A 17,971-nucleotide genomic window follows, 5' to 3' on the forward strand; every position below is an offset into this window, starting at 1 on the left:
GGTTAGATCGTGCTCCCTAGATTGGAACATAGAATCCTATTCTTCCAAAATGGCATCCTATCTGATTATTTTTTAAAGCACAAGATTTCATTGCCAGAAAAGCACCATTACTAATAATCACTTAAGTGGAGAATTTTGTATCTCTTCAGACATTGACTCCTGCATCCTCCCAAAACCCATGCGATGTAGATAAGTCTGTTCTCTCCATTATCCCCATTGTATGCATGAAGCACCTGAGCCATAAGGAGCTTAATTTCCCAAATCTACAGAGTAAGTCAGTGGCGTATCTACTTAGGAGCATCTGGCATCAAGTTCCACACTTCCTCCTGATCCAAGGACTTCCAGTTTGAGCTTGCTGCTTTTATTGATATATGATTTCTTTCCCATTAGGAGCAGGCCATAGAGGTGTTGACAAGATCTAGCTTGGAGGTGGAACTAGCTGCAAAAGAACGAGAAATTGCTCAGCTGGTCGAAGATGTCCAGAGACTCCAGGGCAGCCTCACCAAACTTCGTGAGAACTCCACCAGCCAGATATCCCAGCTGGAGCAGCAGTTGACTGCCAAGAACAGCACACTTAAAGTAAGGATCAGTTGGGCATTCAACACAGTTCGCTCAGTCCTTATTCAGAGCAAGGCTCTTAACGGAAACACATAGTACAGGCAGTCCCCGAGTTACGCGGATCCGACTTATGTCGGATCCACACTTACGAACGGGGCTTTCTCGCCCCGGAGCTCGCAGGCAGCGGGACCGCCCAGAGCGCAGCGGTCCCGCCACCTCGACCTCCGGGGCGAAAAAAGCTGCTCCGGGTGCCCCTGGTCTGCTGGGGACCGTCTCCAGCAGATCAGGGACACCTGGAGCAAAGCCGGGGAGGCAGAGGGGTCCCGCGCCTCTGAGGCTTTGCCCTGGCAAAGCCAGGGAGGCGCGGGACCCCACCACCACTGTGGCTTTGCTCCCGGTGTCCCTGGTCTGCTGGAGACGGTCCCCAGCAGACCAGAGGCACCGGGAGCAAAGCCACAGCGGCGGCGGGGTCCCGCGCCTCTGAGGCTTTGCCAGGGCAAAGCCTCAGAGGCGCAGCACCCCGCTGCCGCTGCGGCTTTGCTCCCCGTGTCCCTGGTCTGCTGGAGGAGAGGGGGGCACAGCTAGTACGCCCCCCCCCCCCCACCACCAGCAGACCAGGCTTTTGTTGTGGACCCTGGGGTAGAGAGGCTGGGGTGCTGCCGGGTTGGTCCTGCAGGGACCTACCTGGCAGCCCAGCTGTTCTGTCCCAGGCTCGAGATTCAGCCGCTGTTGAAACTGATCAGTGGCTGATTCCAGGAAGCTGGGGGCAGAGCAATTCTGCCTCCGGCTTCCTGTAGTCAGTCCCTGGTCAGTTTCAGCAGCAGCGGCTGAATCTGGAGCCAGTTCCGACTTACATACAAATTCAACTTAAGAACAAACCTATAGTCCCTATCTTGTACGTAACCCGGGGACTGCCTGTAGTTCACTCATGCAGATTTCATCATGCATTGTAGTTGTGAGTGGCACAGCATGTTCTTCGAGTGACTGCCTGTGTACATTCAGCTCTAGGTGTGGGCATGCCTGAGCATAGTCACTGGACGCTTTTCCCTCAGTAGGATCTGTTGGGACAAGCTTGAGCACCCTCTGCTACACCACGTTGAGCACATTGGCATAGGCCAGCCAGCCAGCTCCAAGCCCGTTCAGTTCCTTCCTACTGCCTATGAGAGTAGCTGGGACTGGGATCCTTGCTTGTGGAAACTCTCCATGATCTTTTACTTCTTTTTGGTAGTTGCCAGTTTTTAGTCCGTCTTTGCTCATTTTAGTGATGTTCTGTAACTTATTGTTTTAGCAGAGTTTTAGTGGTTCCCTGGTTCCAAGGCATGCATTGATCACTGGGCTCTGAGCTGGGTGTCTCCTGAAACAAGGTGGTCCTCCTGAGCAACCTAAAGGGCTTGGAAGAAGCTCACATTGGGGACCGTTGCCAGATCTGTAAGGACTAGAGGTGTCTAAGTCTCGGCTTGACAAAGCCCTGGCCAGGTTGATTTAGTTGGGATTGGTCCTGCCTAGAGCAGGGGGCTGGACTTGATGGCCTTCTGAGGTCTCTTCCAGCTCTGTGGTTCTAGGATTCTATGACTTGGAGCCTTGGAGAAGGAAGACTGGGAAGCTAGGCTAGAATTTTTGTTCCATCTCAGCCAGGCCAGTCAGACTTTGCATCTAATGTCTCAACATCAACAGGGATTGCTCCTTCTACCATACCAAAGTCCTGGCATTAATCACATCCTCAGTGCCAAGGACACAGATGGTCCGGGGGGGGAGGAGTGAACCCCAGCACCGAAGACAGCCAGGCATGAGAATCAGAGGGGAATGCGATCTAAACCAAAGCACACTCTGCCTTGATACCGCAGACATTGGCATTATCGACTGTGGGACCTGTGCAGGCACATTCAAGTCCAGCACCAGAAGAGCTGTCTACATCTGTGGTATAGCATGACCACACCAGAGACATTTGCTGCTGTCAGAGACTTTTTTTTTCTATCCTATCAATACCAGTATTGTTGGCAGTACAACAGATGGTGTTATCAGTGTCTGGGGACAGAAGGGAGGCTGGCTTCAGTGCAAGCATCTCTAACGTGGCACTGGTCTTGTTGAGGAAAGTGGCTTTAAGTTTGGGCATACAGGCAGCGGTAGTGAGTCCTCTCATAGCCTGTTTGACAAGTTAGCAGCCCTGGGCCGCTCAGAAGTAGGGATGTGAAAGTGTAACCATATAACAGTTAACCGATAAGCCTGGGTTCATCGGTTAATCTTCACAGTTACACGCAGGCTCCCGGTATTTGTGGAAGCTGGCTTAAAAGCCAGCTCCTGGCACACACCAGCTTCCAGGAGCCGTGTCTCCTCCTCATTCCCCCTTCCCCATGGAAGGAGAAGTAGGCCACAAGGAGCCAGTTTAAAAGCTGTCTCCCCATGTGCACGGGCTCCTAGGGAGTCTCCTCTGTCCTCCCCCACGCTCCTGCCTCTGCCTTGGAGGGCGGGGGGAGGCAGGAGCTGATGCTTAAATTTTCAGCAGTTACATGTTTACTTGATTAATTGCATTTTAACATCCCTACTCAGAAGTTGCCCTGCCTGTCAATGAGGCCATTATGGATCTTGCTAAGTCCATTTGGCAGATCCGAACCTCCCTACCCTCCACATCCAAAAGAGCTGAACAAAGATTTTTTGTTCTTGCCCAGGGTTATGAGTTCCTGTGCACTCATCCTTCCCCTCCCGCAAGATCCCTGGTGCTATCTGCTGCCAGTGGGAGAGAAAGGCAGGTTCCCTTGGTTCCAGCCCCAAAATCAATACTTGGGAAAATTAAATAATCTTGTTTGGCAGGAAAGATTATTCAACTAGGGAGTCACAATTCAGTATTTCAAACCAGCATTGGGCCGATATGATTTGAACGTGGGATTGCATGCAGAAATTCAAGGACTTGCTCCCACAAAAAAGGGTAGGCAAGGCTTCTGCTTACTGGTGAGCCAGGGAAAATCAGTGATGAGGGCCTCGTTGCAAGTTGCTTCAGATGCGGCTGATTTGACAGCTAAGTCCGTGGCTTAGACATACAAGGTTCAGCCTCTCCTTCGTGTGGGATCTGCAGTAGAGTTTCTACAGAATTTAAGAGGGAAGGGATTCTACTCCCATTATTTCCTAATCCCAAAAGCCAAGGGAGGTTTCAGACCTGTTTTTAGATCTGTGGCACCTCCGATACTATTTCTAGAAAGTAAAGTTCCACGTGGTCACCATGGCATCCATTATCTCCCCTCGATTTAAGAAATACCTATTTTAACTTATCGATACACCAAGGACACAGACATTTCCTCAGATTCATAGTGAACCACTTACACCACCAATTCCTGGTCATCATACTCTGTTTGTCTGTGGTTTTGTGTGTGGTCACAGAAAGCTTGGCAGTAGTGGCAATTTTTCTCGGGAGATTAGTGGTGTAGTTCCATTCTTATGTAGATAATTTACTAATCAAGGCCAATCCATGGCTCAGGTAGTGTCTAACTCACCCGTGGCCTTCTCATACACAAGGCTGCACCTCAGACCCCTCCAGAGATAGCTGGTGTCAGTGTACTCCCCAAATCATCACCATATGGACCCTGTACTCAAGGTATCTCAGTGACTTCTCATCTCTCTCCTGTTGGTGATTGTGCTGTCACTCGATGTCAATGTTGTTCTTTGAGATGTGTTGCACATGTCCATTCCATCACCCTTCTGCCTCTCTACGTTGGAGTTTTTCCAGAAAAAAAGGCACAGAGGGGGTGCCAGGTTGGCTTGGCACTTTGTATTGGCGCTATCAACAAGTGGAACGGTGACTTTTCTTGGAGCATGCACAGACCTGGAGTGGAATGGATTTGTGCAACATATCTGGAAGAATAAGTTACAGAAAGTAACTTTTTTTCTTCGTACTAAGCCATTTCTTCAGAATGTAATTTAATTGCATTTTTACTGACATTTTGTGGGGTTTGTTTTAATGACTTTTTTTTTGTTGAACTCACTCTGCTTGTTTCCAGTTATATTTTAAGTTCATTTATATTTATACTGTTTTTAGTTCAGATCCTTTCTGATTAATTTTCACAGAACAGTAAAATTACTGTAATTAGGATAATTTAAAAACCTAACTACAGTACTATGTATATGTCTGAAAAATAACCAACCAAAAAGCACACAGCAAATCCTTTCAGGATTTAAAACTGACTAAGTTATGCCTTCTTTCAGTATTACTGTTTAGTTAAGGACATCTGTCATTCAGTCAGCCTGTAACTGATTCCAGCTAGCCATTTCTAGCCTTCCAGCTAGCCTTTCTCCCACTGGAAAAAGGGACTTATCTTCTTTGGATGCACAAACCCAAGAAAGCATGAGGAGTGAAAGGAAGGATTTTAAACTTATTAGAGCATATTTTTTTCATTTTGACTCTTTTTTTTTTCCCCCTAAGATAGTATCTTATTTGTAGCAAGTATTGCAGTCCTGGGCATTCAGCATATCAGTCAGTAGCACTTTTGCTGAAAACCACAAGGACGGTATATCTAACTCTTTCTTGAATGACCCCATTCTCTTTTGTTTCCATGGCCTGTCTTTGTGCACCATTCCACACATTTCTGATCTGTCAGTAAGCATGAGAAATGTTTTCCTGACATCTGTTGTGAATCAGTTTCCGCTGACTTCTGTCTCTTTCAATGTTCTACCAGCTATAAGATGAGAATAGAAAATTCAGTTAATTTCGCTATTGTATTAAAGATGTCTTAGTTTTTGGAAGTAAGCAATTTTAGCATTCCTCAAAATCAGAGGCTGATAGTGCCAACTTAAGCCAGCCATGGCTTGGGCAGTTACTGTCTAGCCCTTCTGTATCCAAGTGCCTCAGCTCTCAGTTGCAAACCTTGACACATTGTTCTAAATCTGACATTCTTCAGAGGTACAGTTAACTTCAATTGGACTAAGTTTGGTCCTTTAGCCGACCTGATGACAGGGCATTTCATTTCAATAATTTTCATAATTAGGTTTGCCAGCTAATGCTAATACTTTGATATCTTGATTCTATCTAATTTACCTTGTTTGTGCCATTATTGCCTTTCTTTTCCTTGGTGCTGGAAAATCTGAGATGTAAACTTTGCTGTACAGGGAACCATATCAAAATAGGTTTTTTGGAGACCTTACATTTTGATTATAAAACAAGTGCTTCTAGAATAGCTAAGATTGTAATATAGTGATAGAAATGTGGCCGTGTTAGTCTGGGGTAGCTGAAGTAAAATGCAGAACAATGTAGCACTTTAAAGACTAACAAGATGGTTTATTAGGTGATGAGCTTTCGTGGGCCAGACCCACTTCCTCAGATCAAATAGTGGAAGAAAATAGTCACAACCATATATACCAAAGGATACAGTTAAAAAAAATGAACACATATGAAAAGGACAAATCACATTTCAGAACAGATGGGGGATGGGAGGGAGAGGTCAATGTCTGTGAGCTCTTGCGAGTCTCTAAGAGTGCATCTTGCATCTTAAGAGTGCATCTACGCAGCTCCATAACTCAAAATAAGAGACATCCCACTCTCCCCACCTCTAATATCAATTCACAGACACTTACCTTCCTTCCCCCCCCCGCATCCCCCTCCTGTTCTGAAATGTGATTTGTCCTTTTCATATGTGTTCATTTTTTTAATTGTATCCTTTGGTATATATGGTTGTGACTATTTTCTTCCACTATTTGATCTGAGGAAGTGGGTCTGGCCCACGAAAGCTCATCATCTAATAAACCATCTTGTTAGTCTTTAAAGTGCTACATTGTCCTGCATTTTTCCTAAGATTGTAATGGTTGCCTTCACAAAAAATGAATGTTTCACAAATTAAAGTAATATTCTTTATTTGTATCTTGGAGGAATTCTTTAATGTTATGCGGTTTAATGAAACAATTCAGCAGTACTTCCAGTGTCTTTCAAAATTGCTTCCTTTGCTTCATCTGATGTAATCATCAGAATCTGTCCACTAGTGTAAAGGCTTTTCTGACTCTAAGTATATTAACCTCTTGTGAGCTGGAGACAGAAGTTCCCCACTATCCAGCAAAATAGTAGTAGTCCTAGGGTACGTCTAGACTACATGCCTCTGTCGGCAGAGGCATGTAGATTAGGCTACCAGACATAGGAAAATGAAGTGGCGATCAGCTGTTTGTCGGCTCAGCGCGGCAGCCATGTAAATTTAAATGAAGCGGCGATTATTTAAATCACCGCTTCATTTTACTACGTCGGGTAGCCTAATCTACATGCCTCTGGTGACAGACGCATGTAGTCTAGACGTACCCATAGTTAGCCAAGAGATTGTGTCTGCCTGGCACCAAATGATCTGGGTTGATCAACTGTTTGTGAGTGTACTCTGCATTATCACTTAAAATCAATCTAAAATATTTTAGCAATAGGTCCAATCTAGTAGATTCTCTGAAACTTGGTATTTTAATGTTCTTTTGTATAAGAAATGCAAGTTGATTTCTTAATCAGCTAGTGCTTCCTAAAGTACTTTGAAGAAATATTTTTCACTGCCTCCAGCACATTTGTATACTTCTGAGTGGAGTATTTTTAGACTTTGTGGGACAGTAGAATACATTTTATTTTGTATGAATTAACCAGCTTGATATTTAGATCAAGAGATTAGTTCCTTCGGACTGTTTCACAGTTTAAACCTTTTATTATGCTTTGTGCTGTGCTTTTTACAGGGTTGAGACAATTAGCACACCAATATGTTTTACAATAGTGATTGGCCGGGGAGATGACAAATACCTAAATGGTCTGATTACATACAGATTGTATTGTCAGATGTGCTTATTTGCATTTTTTGCTAAAAGTAAAAAGTGCAGAATTTCCTTGGCAGCAATCTCTGTATTTATTATGGGGTTTCAATCATTCCTTTGGGACCAATGGGTATAAATGCTTCATTGTAGTGTTCACTATCTTCCAGTGTAACCATCCTGTTTATAAGATTGATCTGTAGGTTTGAGGCTGCAAGGGAGACAGCTTCACATAGAAAACAAAAATTGTAGATAATGATTTGTAGCCTTGGGCTGTGGTAACAATCACAGAGCTATACTTAAAAACCTTCTGAAATATACCTGTATAAAACTACACTTACATTAAGGCTAGCTTACAAGTGGAAGTCATTGGAAAAACTTTAAAAAAACCTATATTTGACAAGTATTCCTATAAAGAAAGCCTTTCTGCTTAGCATATCCCTGCAATAGTAACTAGCACAATAACCAGATTGGTATTAATGGCCCTATTTTCATTCTGTCATATGGCTTTCTGTTGTCAAACTTATAGCCAGTCGAAATCATCTACATTTTGATTGTCTCTGTATGTCATATGATAACACAAAATGTGTGGATCTTGGAGCTAGTATCAAAAGAGGGATGGATTGTAATGCCCCTCCTCCTCTCCCCCAGGTTCTAAATCACATAAATGTATCAGTTATGAGGTGTTGGCTGTAGAAGGATCAAAAAAAGTTGTTAGAAATGGCTGGCAAAGAGACATGGCCCAAGTGTGATGTCTTGATTCAGCAGCTCTCTCAGTAAGCCCAATGGCAGAGCTGGAAAGGTGTATCTTTCCCTGACCCTCAGGGGCGGTCAGGTTTGTAAACGTTGAGCCAGATTCCCTGGTACACTAAGGCCACTTTCCTTTGTGTTCAAGCTGTAATATGAACAATTGGTCAAACGAATGACTCAAGGAACTGAAGTGTCGCTGGCTTCACCTTGGACGTAAGGATTACACAGATGTGGAACACACTTTGTAAAGAGATGGCATTCTGTGCAGAGCTGGTTTAAAATGTACAGGAAATCCTTCAAGTTTTTCTTCTGAACGGCATGGAAGATATTTGAGGGAGTAAAAAATGTTATTGCTGTACAAGAACAAAATCCAGTGTCCTATTCCTTCTAGTTTGCGTGTGGTTCCTTCATTAATGGCTATTATTGGCAGCTTCAGAGGAAAGCTCCAAAGTGTGCCTTACTTTATCACATTTACTGTAGAAGGTTTTTTTAACTCCAATAGCCATTATTATTTTTCACATAACTAGAATAACTGTAAAGATTATTCATGTTCCTATTTTCTATTCTCTTAACTTCACAAGAAACTACTCTCTTCATTAATATCCTTGGAGCTGTGAGTTCCACAAGTTAAAATTCACTCTGCTTTCCTGGAATTCACAGTGCTGATAATTTGTTAGAACTTATTGCTTGTTGAGTGGATATCATAATAGCATCTTGTGCTGCTTTTTTCTGGGTTGTTTGTTTTTTAATAGGATGGGATAGTTTCTTTTTCATTGCCACTGCCATTGCAGCAAAATTGATCAAACTGTCATATTTTTACAATATGGAAATTAAGGGTAAAAAAAGGAAAGGGACAGAAATATTTCAGGTACACAGAAATAGGTATGAAATGCATTATAAGAAAGAACATTTGAATCGGATAGCCTAAGAAATACCAAGGAGGCTATGAGGATTGAACATTATGATATCGAACAGCAGAAAGATGTGTTTAAAAGCGTGCAGCATGATGAATCAGGCAGCCATTTTCTGTTCCTACATTTTTGTTTTTCAGAGAATTTCCAAATCTTGAGAACATAGGTTACAGTATAATTGACATGCCAGGAGGGGCTGAAATTACAACCAGAAATGCCTGGCCTGAGCGATGGTGAAAGTTTGCATTAAAAAAAAAAAAAAAGGGTACATTCCACGTTGGAGTTCTAGAAGAAAAAGTTCTGCTTCTGGATGCAAGTGCGAATATTTTGCTAGATTGTCTGAATTATCCTTAGATCCTTTTGAATTTTGAGATTTTTCTTATTAATGCACATAAATGCATGTTGTGTGGTTGAAAAAAATGCAGATTGAGTCAAATGGAAAATATGGCTACTTCCGTTTAGTTTCTTTGGTAGGCATGAGAACCAGAGATGAGGAGTTCATTGCTGAGTTGGACATTCTTTTCTTCAGTCCTGGTTATGCTAGTTTTACCCTCTGAAGAAGTCTCATTAAAGTCAGCAGAACTATCCATTTACTCAGGTCACATCTAAACTACATTCCTCTTCTGAAAGAGGGAATGTAAATGAGGCTGATCAAAAGAGCAAATGGAGATTTAAATATCCTGCGCTTCATTTGCATATTAGCGTCCAATCGGTGTTTCAAAAAAGGGTTTTTCAAAAGTGAAACCGCAGTCTAGACAGGGTTCTTTAGGGGAAAAGAAAACCCTTTTTTGAAAGAACACGTACTCAGGAGTACAGGTTCTTTCGAAAAAGAGTTCTTTTTTTTCCAAAAGAACCCTGTCTAGACTGTAGTTTTCCTTTTGAAAAACCCTTTTTTGAAACACCGATCGGATGCTAATATGCAAATGAAGCATGGGATATTTAAATCTCCGCTTCATTTGCACTTTTGATTTTCTTCATTTATATTACTCTTTTGACAGAGGAATGTAGTCTAGACATAGCCTCAGGTGATAAGTTATCCAATCTGTTGAGGCATTTATATTTAACTAATGTTATATAAGAGCAGCCATACTGGGTCAGACCAAAGGTCCATTTAGCCCAGTAGCCTGTTTTCTGACAGTAGCCAATGCCAGGTGCCTCAGTGGGAATGAACAAAAACAGGAAATCATCAAGTGAACCATCCCCTGTTGTGCATTCCCAGCTTCGGATGAACAGAAGCTAGAGACGCTATTGATTGGCCTATCCTCCATGAATTTATCTAGCTCTTTTTGAACCCTGTGGAAGACCTGTTCTTCATGAGTGCCTCTGGGAAGGAGTTCCACAGGTTGATTCTGCATTATGTAAAGCAGCAAAGAGTGTTGTAAGATTATTTCCTGTTTCAGTTGTTGCTTTGTAAGATTGGTCATTTCTACCCTCTTTCCATCTGATATGTTTCTCTTGATTGTCTTACTTGTTAAGTTTGTTTTGTGCCTTTTCTTGTTACTGTAGATTTGTTCAGTGAAGAAAAGAAATAGTTTGACGTTTAGTGAGATTTTGGATTCTGTACAGATTTTGCCCTCACATTTTCAGTGCATGGAAAATTGGCACAGTATATTGTTGTTTCATGCCACATTATACTTTATCGCTGTAAATATATTGGCTTTCGCTACATCATGCTTCAAAATAGCACTGCTACTCTCAAAGTTGCAGGAGTGGAGGGGGCCTATTTATTTTTACTTCAGATACTTCGTTATCATTTTGGATCAGTTAGCTGGACAAAAATTAAGTCAGTCAAATAAAGCACTCCCAGCTTCTGTGGATATTGTAAGCCAAATCAGTTCTCTTGATATTCTCTTGCGTGGCTAAGATGTATCTATAGTGAGCAAGGAATCTATTTAGATTGTAGGCTCTTTTGGGGCTTAGACTGTATTTTTAGTTCTTTGTACAGTGTCTACCAGTAATGTAGCATCTGCAAACAGCTTTGTTGGGAACAGTAATCATAACACTAGAGTTTAGGGAGCATTTATCCTACAGTGATGGGCACTGACTTTTGGGTAATGTCCAAATTCATGGCATTGTATTGTGGGTTGTGTAAGGAAGATCAGCACTAGGGATGTTAAATGGTTTACTGGTAAGCATGAGGCTTATGCGTATGCTAACCAGTTAACCAGCCTTTGCTGATGAACTCTGGCAACAGCCAGCCATGTCGGACCACAGCAGCTCTGACCACAGAGGGGCCAACAGGATTCCGCGGCAGTAGGAAGCCAGTATGCTAGGCCCCAAAATAAAATGATCTGGTTAACTGCTAGCATTTCACCACTTCTCTGTTTTCATATCCCTAGTCAGTGCTTGTGGCTTCTTCTCCACACTGAAGGCAAACCAGTACAACTGCAGCAGCTTAGCTAGACCTGTGTAAAAGATCTGCTCAGCAAGTCTGTGGTGCAGTCTTATTGGATCCTCTTCCGTGTTTAATCATATTAGTTATTGCAATAAGTAATGCTTGTAACACACTTTCTACAGCTGTTCATTTGGACAGAAGGCATTGAACAAGTGTTGCAAGCCTAAAGCACTGTGGTCAATAACTTCTTGAACGTAGACAGAACTGTACAATAGTAGTGCAGCATGTGCCAAAATACTACTACTTTTTTTTACTCTTAATAGCTTTGTCAAAGTTTTACCATTTGTCCCACAATCTGTTTGTAACTCTATTGCATTACATAAATTGTCACATTGTCAACTGTCCAATGAATGAATGCTTGGTGCTCTGTAAACAAGGAAAAGAGCATCAATGGCAATTTGGTTTAATTGGATTAGTTATTGTTTGTTTTCTGTTATATGTAAATTCGGTATCTGGTATGTCTAGACTCATGCATTTGTTGTATCAAATAAATAATTTAAAGGGTATTTTGAAAGCTTACCCCTTTGCCCCACAAAAAAATCAAAATAATTACATTTTTCTCTCTTTTTAAGCAACTGGAAGAAAAACTGAAAGGACAGGCTGACTATGAAGAGGTTAAGAAAGAATTAAAGTAAGTGTTAAATGGTTAAATAATTTCTTTGCAAACTGTAGATTTATGGTGCTTGTTAAATAAAGCCACAATCTGTATTCTTGGAACAATAAAGAATAATTCAAAACCACAAAAAGCAAGGAAGTAGAGTTTTGGCTCAAATTGCATCCAGAGCCCAGTATAATTGTGATAAATCACAGTGGTTCTCAAACTATGCTCCTTAGTTGCTACTGGAATATTATGCAGTTGGAAATGATAGGGCAGGTGTTCATGAAACATTCTGTCTATTAAATTATTGCCCACTCTCTGGAAAAATGTTGAGAATCTTTGGGATATTGAAATACACAAACTGAAAGCATCAGTTAAATGTGAGTGCTCACTTAAAACTCTCTTTGCTTTTCAGTCCATGTCTGTTGCTTACCATTGTAATATGTTGTGTGTTTTACAGTAAGTTTTTAAATATACTATGGTTTTCATGTAAAACCACGAACAGCATCTCCATAAGTCAGAGCTTATTAAGAACATAAGAATGGCCATACTGTGTCAGACCAAAGGTCCAACTTGCCCAGTGTCCTGTCTTCCGACAGTGGCCAATGCTGGGTGCCCCAATGGGAATGAACAGAACAGGGAATCATCAAGTGATCCATCCCCTATTCCCATTCCCAGCTTCTGACAGAGGCTAGGGACACTATTCTTGCCCATCCTGGCTAATAGCTATTGATGGACCTATTCTCCATGAATTTATCTAGCTGTTTTTTGAACCCCGTGAAAGTCCTGATCCTCACAACATCCAGTGGCAAGGAATTCCACAGCTGACTGTGTGCTGTATGAAAAAATACTCCCTTTTGTTTGTTTTTAAACCTGTTACCTATTAATTTTATTTGGTAACCCCTTGTTCCTGTGTTATGGGAACAAATAAATAACTTTTGCTTGTTATTTTCTCCACACCAGCCATTATTTTATAGACCTCTATCATATTCCTCCCCACCTTTAGTGTCATCTTTTCTAAACTAAAAAGTCCCAGTCTTATTAATCTCTCCTCTTACGGCAGCCATTCCATACTCCTAAACATTTTTATTGCCCTTTTCTGAACTTTTTTGAGTGCCAAGGTATCTTTTTTTCAAGAGATGAGGTGACCACATCTGCATGTAGTAGTCAAGATGTGGGCATAGCATGGATTTATATAAAGGCAATAAGATATTCTCTTATTCTCTATCCCTTTTTAATTACTCCTAATATGTTCTTTGCTTTTTTGGCTGCTGTTTCAAACTGAGTGGATGTTTTCACAGACTTATCCACGATGACTTCAAGAGCTCTCTCTTGAGTGGTAACAGCTAAATTAGTCCCCATGATTTTATATGTATAGTTGGGTTTGTTTTCCAATATACATTAATTTGCATGCATCATCATTAAAATTATCTGCTATTTTTTGTGAGATCCTTTTGAAGCTCCTCATAGTCTGCTTTGGACTTAACTGTCTTGAGCAGTTTGGTATCTGCAGTTTTTGCCACCTCACTGTTTACCCCTCTCTCTTTTTTGACTATGTTGCATAGAATTGGTCCCAGTACAGACTAAGGATTGTGGTTATCTGGCTAATCATATAGTTGATACAATTTGTATCGACTACATGATTAGTTGATAGGGACCCCTTTGCAGAGCCACAGCAAGAGTAACTCCAGAAGCTGGCTCGAGATGGGACTTGAGCAGTCCTGGCTTGTGCCAGCTCTGAGTGCATTTTAAATGTCGTATAAGCAGCCAGAGCACGAACAGAGGTGCTGCTAGAGCAGCCTCCCCATCCTCCCTACTGCCTATGGAGATGGTGCTGAGGGACTTTGAAGCTGGCTCTCCTCAGAACTGGCTGCTGCCCCCCCGGGGCAGGGGAGAGTGAGTAGTCAACTACCCAATGAGCATAGGTGTAGCATCCCTATTACAGACCCTAGGGGACACCACTAGTTACCTCTCACTTTATTAGTACCTTACAAGTTCTTTTTTGACTATAATTTTTAAGATACAGGCTCCCAAGCTAAGAGCAATTTTAATACAAAAATAGTTTCTAGCTTGAGATCAATGCAAGATCTCCATCGCTCCTTTTATCAATTTGGGGTTTTGGTTTTTTGATTTTGCATTTTTTGTAGCTTAAAATCCAGTCTTTAACTGGTCATAGAAAACCTTCAGCTCCAGAGAGGAGAGTGTTGTGCCCATGCTTACAGGTCAATGGAGAATCTGGGGAGCAGGTTTTGTTTTGCAAAACAAAGCATTCTACTTCCAGCATGTTTACACCACCATAGTTATAGTTCTGGCTTCTTGCCAGACATACACATCAGCAGAGAGTTGGTCTTTTCAGAAACTCAGCACTTTCAAGCCTCCTGGGAAGGGGGAGATAAGAGGCTGACTGCATGGGGCAGGTGGGGTGGACGGAAGGGAAGGGGTGGATGGGTGCTAGCATTGGGATGAGGTGGAAGCAGGAGGGTAGTGAGTTTGTGCTGTGAATGAGGGAGGTGTGGATAATTTGTGCTTTAGCTGGAGTTAGGACAGGACAGATTGCTGTGCCTGCTAGTTTGAGAAGCAGGATTTTATCCCAGCCTCCACCTGGGCTGGGGGGAGCAGATAGCACAGGGGTAGGTGGGGAAAACGGGGTGGGTGGGTGCTGGCATCTGTGGAGTGAGGTGGAGGTGAAAGGGGGAGTTTGTTTGGAGTGTCCTGACTCACTGCAGTCCTTGCCTGACTGGGTTGGAAGGGCTGGGGGGAGAAGCAGACTGCATGGGGAGGTTACTAGAAGGACCTTTGCATGATTGCCTTTCAAACAAAGTTTACATAGGTGTTAATGGCTTAAAATAAGAAAGAAAAATTCTTTTAACAGATTTTTTTTTTTGAGTGAGGCAGATATCTAAAACTCTTATCTTAATGATTTTTTTAAAAAACCCTGTGTTACTAATTAACACATGGTAAATTGTATTGCATTAAGGCCAGATCTTTTGCTATATGGTTGAGTTATGGTTCTTATGAGTCAGAAGTAGCAAGTACTTCAAAGTAGGAATAAGAGATCCTCCGGAATAGGGCTTTATTCCGGAGGATCGGGCCAGTCTAGACGCTTTTTTTTCCGGCTTTTCCCCAAGCCGGAAAAAAAGCGGCGGACATGTTTATTTAAATCCGCGGGGGATATTTAAATCCCCCGCGGATTTCCCTATTCCCACTTTCAAAATTAGCATGCCCCTTCCGAAAAAGGGGCCAGTGTAGACATAGCCTTTGAGTTTTTTGGGGGGGCTATTTTGTTTGTATCGGTGGTGCACATCCACCCACTACCTCAATATTGGTGTTGCACATAAGAAATTTCAACTTTCCCAAAAGAAAATTCAACCCACCCACGGATAAAAAATGTTAGAGGGAACACTGCTGGTGGCTGTGGTCTTTATAGGGGAAGTGACAACTTTTAAAGGGCCACCATCAAAAGAAATCAACTGCCCCCACTAGTACTACTGGAAAGATAGTCACAAGGCTGAGAGAAGCACAGAGGGGGATGAGGATGCTTGTAACAAGTGTCCCATGAAAAAGAAGTAAGGGGCTGCTGAGTTTTCTCAACTCCCTACTACCAGGAGACTGGTACTGAAGTTACATGGACCCTCCTGATCCTATATAACACAGTCACAGTGACTCAAAGATAAAGAATGGCTTTGATTGAGAATATAATTTTTTAAAATAGAATCAAAAAGGGAGAAATGCATGGCCACTTTAATGTATTGCCATGTGTGTGACCAAAACATAACAGTCAACAACAGCTAAATGCTTTTGTTTGCTTGTCTGTAAGGACATTTTGTGCATGCGAAAGGCAGTGGAGCTGGAAAATCTCCTGTTAGCCATAAAACAAGTTCAGCCTGAGAAGCAGTAGTACAAGCTTCCTAAAACCATAGAAAACAAACTGTTCATGTGTTGTGATGACTACAGCTGAGTTCTGAAAACCTGCACACATCGAAGTAGTAGTTTGAATGGAGTTAAACTCACATTTCTACATTGTCCTTCAAAATGCACTAGGAAGCTACCTCCTTTGGTTCTACCACTTCTGGAGTTCCACCTTCCAACGACTCCATTGCCTCAGAAAGTGAAACTTCAGCTATAATGGATCTTGTTGGCTTGTTTCTGGTACCAACTTGCTCCTAAGCCTCTTTTTTGCAGCTCTGGGACATGGTGGCAAGAAGAGATGTTTAAATAGTAGCAATAATAGAACTCACTTTCTCAAAGAAAAGAAAACGCAAAAATCACTGGATTTCAAGGGTAGAAAAAATACTGGGCTGTTAATATAAACTTCTCTGGTTCTGTTCAGACTGATTCCCGGAATAATTTGTTTTCCCAAAGGGCTTCAGATCTCCAGTTCTGCAGTCCCTTAGGCATAGGGTTAGTGTTTAGTGTTCTTTGGGCAGTTTTTTCTCCAGAAGGAACTAAATTGGCCCTACTCTGTGATCTGGAACAGGAAGACTTCCCAGCTTCTTTCCTCTACTCTCTAGGACCTGTAGGCTACTCACATGAGCCTCAGCACCAAAATGGCATCTCTCAGAGCTGAGACCCTACACATACTGAATCATCCATGTCTATATCCTTCCATATTTCCCACCTAGAGTAATGTTCTGCTCCTCTCAGGGCTTCAGAAGGAGGAGTTTTCCTCCTGCTGTATGTTGAGATTTGAGTTGCAGGATCCCAGGATCTTTTCCTCATCAAGACTCGTTACCAGTTTTTTGAGAGACTCAGGATGAGTTCACAGATCTGTGGACGGAGCTTCCCCATAGACCTGGAGAGATAATCATCCTTTACTTCTCCACAAAAGGTCCGTGTGTGTGTGTGTGTGTGTGTGTGTGTGTGTGTGTGCGCGCGCGCGTCCATCCTTCCTGCCTGAGCCAGAATTTCAAAGCGCTGTCTACACCGCTCTTCTTAGAACTGTAGCCTAAGTCTGTTGACCCACGCTGAGAGACTCATTTCCACTGACTGTATAGACTTAACCTTTGTGTGCAAAAAACTGTGTGAAAATGACCCCGATCTTCAAGAAAGATTTGAGTTTTCCCACACTCATCCTGCTCCATTCTCATTGGTTGTAGCTGCAGTTGCTGTGAGATCGAAGGGCTAAAGAGCTCATTCTGTCCTAGATGACAGCAGGGTCAAAAAACTAAACGCCACTAGCAGAAAATTGTATCACCCCATGTTAACAGTGTTGTATTTCTTGTTAAAGTAGGCCTCTTCGCTTGACTATCCCAGGAAGGAGTAGTACTTCTTGCTGTCCTCCAAGAGTCTCAGTTTGTGGAGGCAACCTGAGAGAAATGAAGGTTATTTATCAATAACTGGAGGTTTTCTGGTTACGTCTCTGCACAATGACACTCTTTGTCCACCTTCTCTTTCTGGGAGTCCAGGTGGAAGAAACTGAGACAGCAGAGACAGAGAAGAGGAAGCTGTGTATCACATTTGGTGGCCCTAGCTCTTACTGTTTAGGAGGAGACAACATGCCTGTGGCGAGCTGTGGGGAGAGAATACCGTCTTTTAGCGGATATACCTAATGGTTTTTGCCATTTGAGTTTAGAAACCCCTGTATACCCTGCTCACGAGAATAGCCAGCGGGGGCGGGGCTTATTCGGGTGCAGATATATTCCTGCCTGCCCCTGCTCCTGTGCACCATGGCCGCCTGCAGCCTCCCTCTGCTGCTGCTGGCCGCCGAGCCCCGCACCCACAGCTGCTCAAGGTGTGGCAAAGGGGCTATAAGGAGGATTTGCAAGGGGGCGCAGGGGAAATTGCAAGTGGGTTGCCAGGGGGCGCGGGCGATTTGCAGCTATCTGCGGCGCAGGCCACCCGCCGCCCGGAACCGGGCTCTGGGCTCCTTCCCTTTGTCAGCCCGGGCTGGGAGCCTCCCACCTTGTGCCTCTGCCCCGGCTCTGGAGCGTTCCCGGAGAGACTTTGCCCCCCACTTCTTCTTCTGGGAGAGCCATGCTGGGAAAAAGTTACGGGGATGCACTCCCCCCC

The 17,971-nt window shown here is 43.0% G+C and overlaps 1 protein-coding gene across 5 annotated transcripts in view; it reads left to right on the plus strand.

The window, feature by feature from the left end:
* Positions 1–17,971, plus strand: part of CUX1 (cut like homeobox 1) — a 397,218-nt gene that overhangs the window by 261,187 nt on the left and 118,060 nt on the right. For all 5 annotated transcript variants that reach the window (XM_075904405.1, XM_075904407.1, XM_075904408.1 and 2 more), the window contains exons 11-12: positions 391–579; positions 11,937–11,995. In XM_075904405.1, coding sequence (XP_075760520.1) covers positions 391–579; positions 11,937–11,995 — 248 coding nt within the window. The remainder of the gene's footprint in view (positions 1–390; positions 580–11,936; positions 11,996–17,971) is intronic.

This window comes from Pelodiscus sinensis, chromosome 21 (genome assembly GCF_049634645.1).
Source record: "Pelodiscus sinensis isolate JC-2024 chromosome 21, ASM4963464v1, whole genome shotgun sequence".
NCBI lineage: Eukaryota > Metazoa > Chordata > Testudines > Trionychidae > Pelodiscus > Pelodiscus sinensis.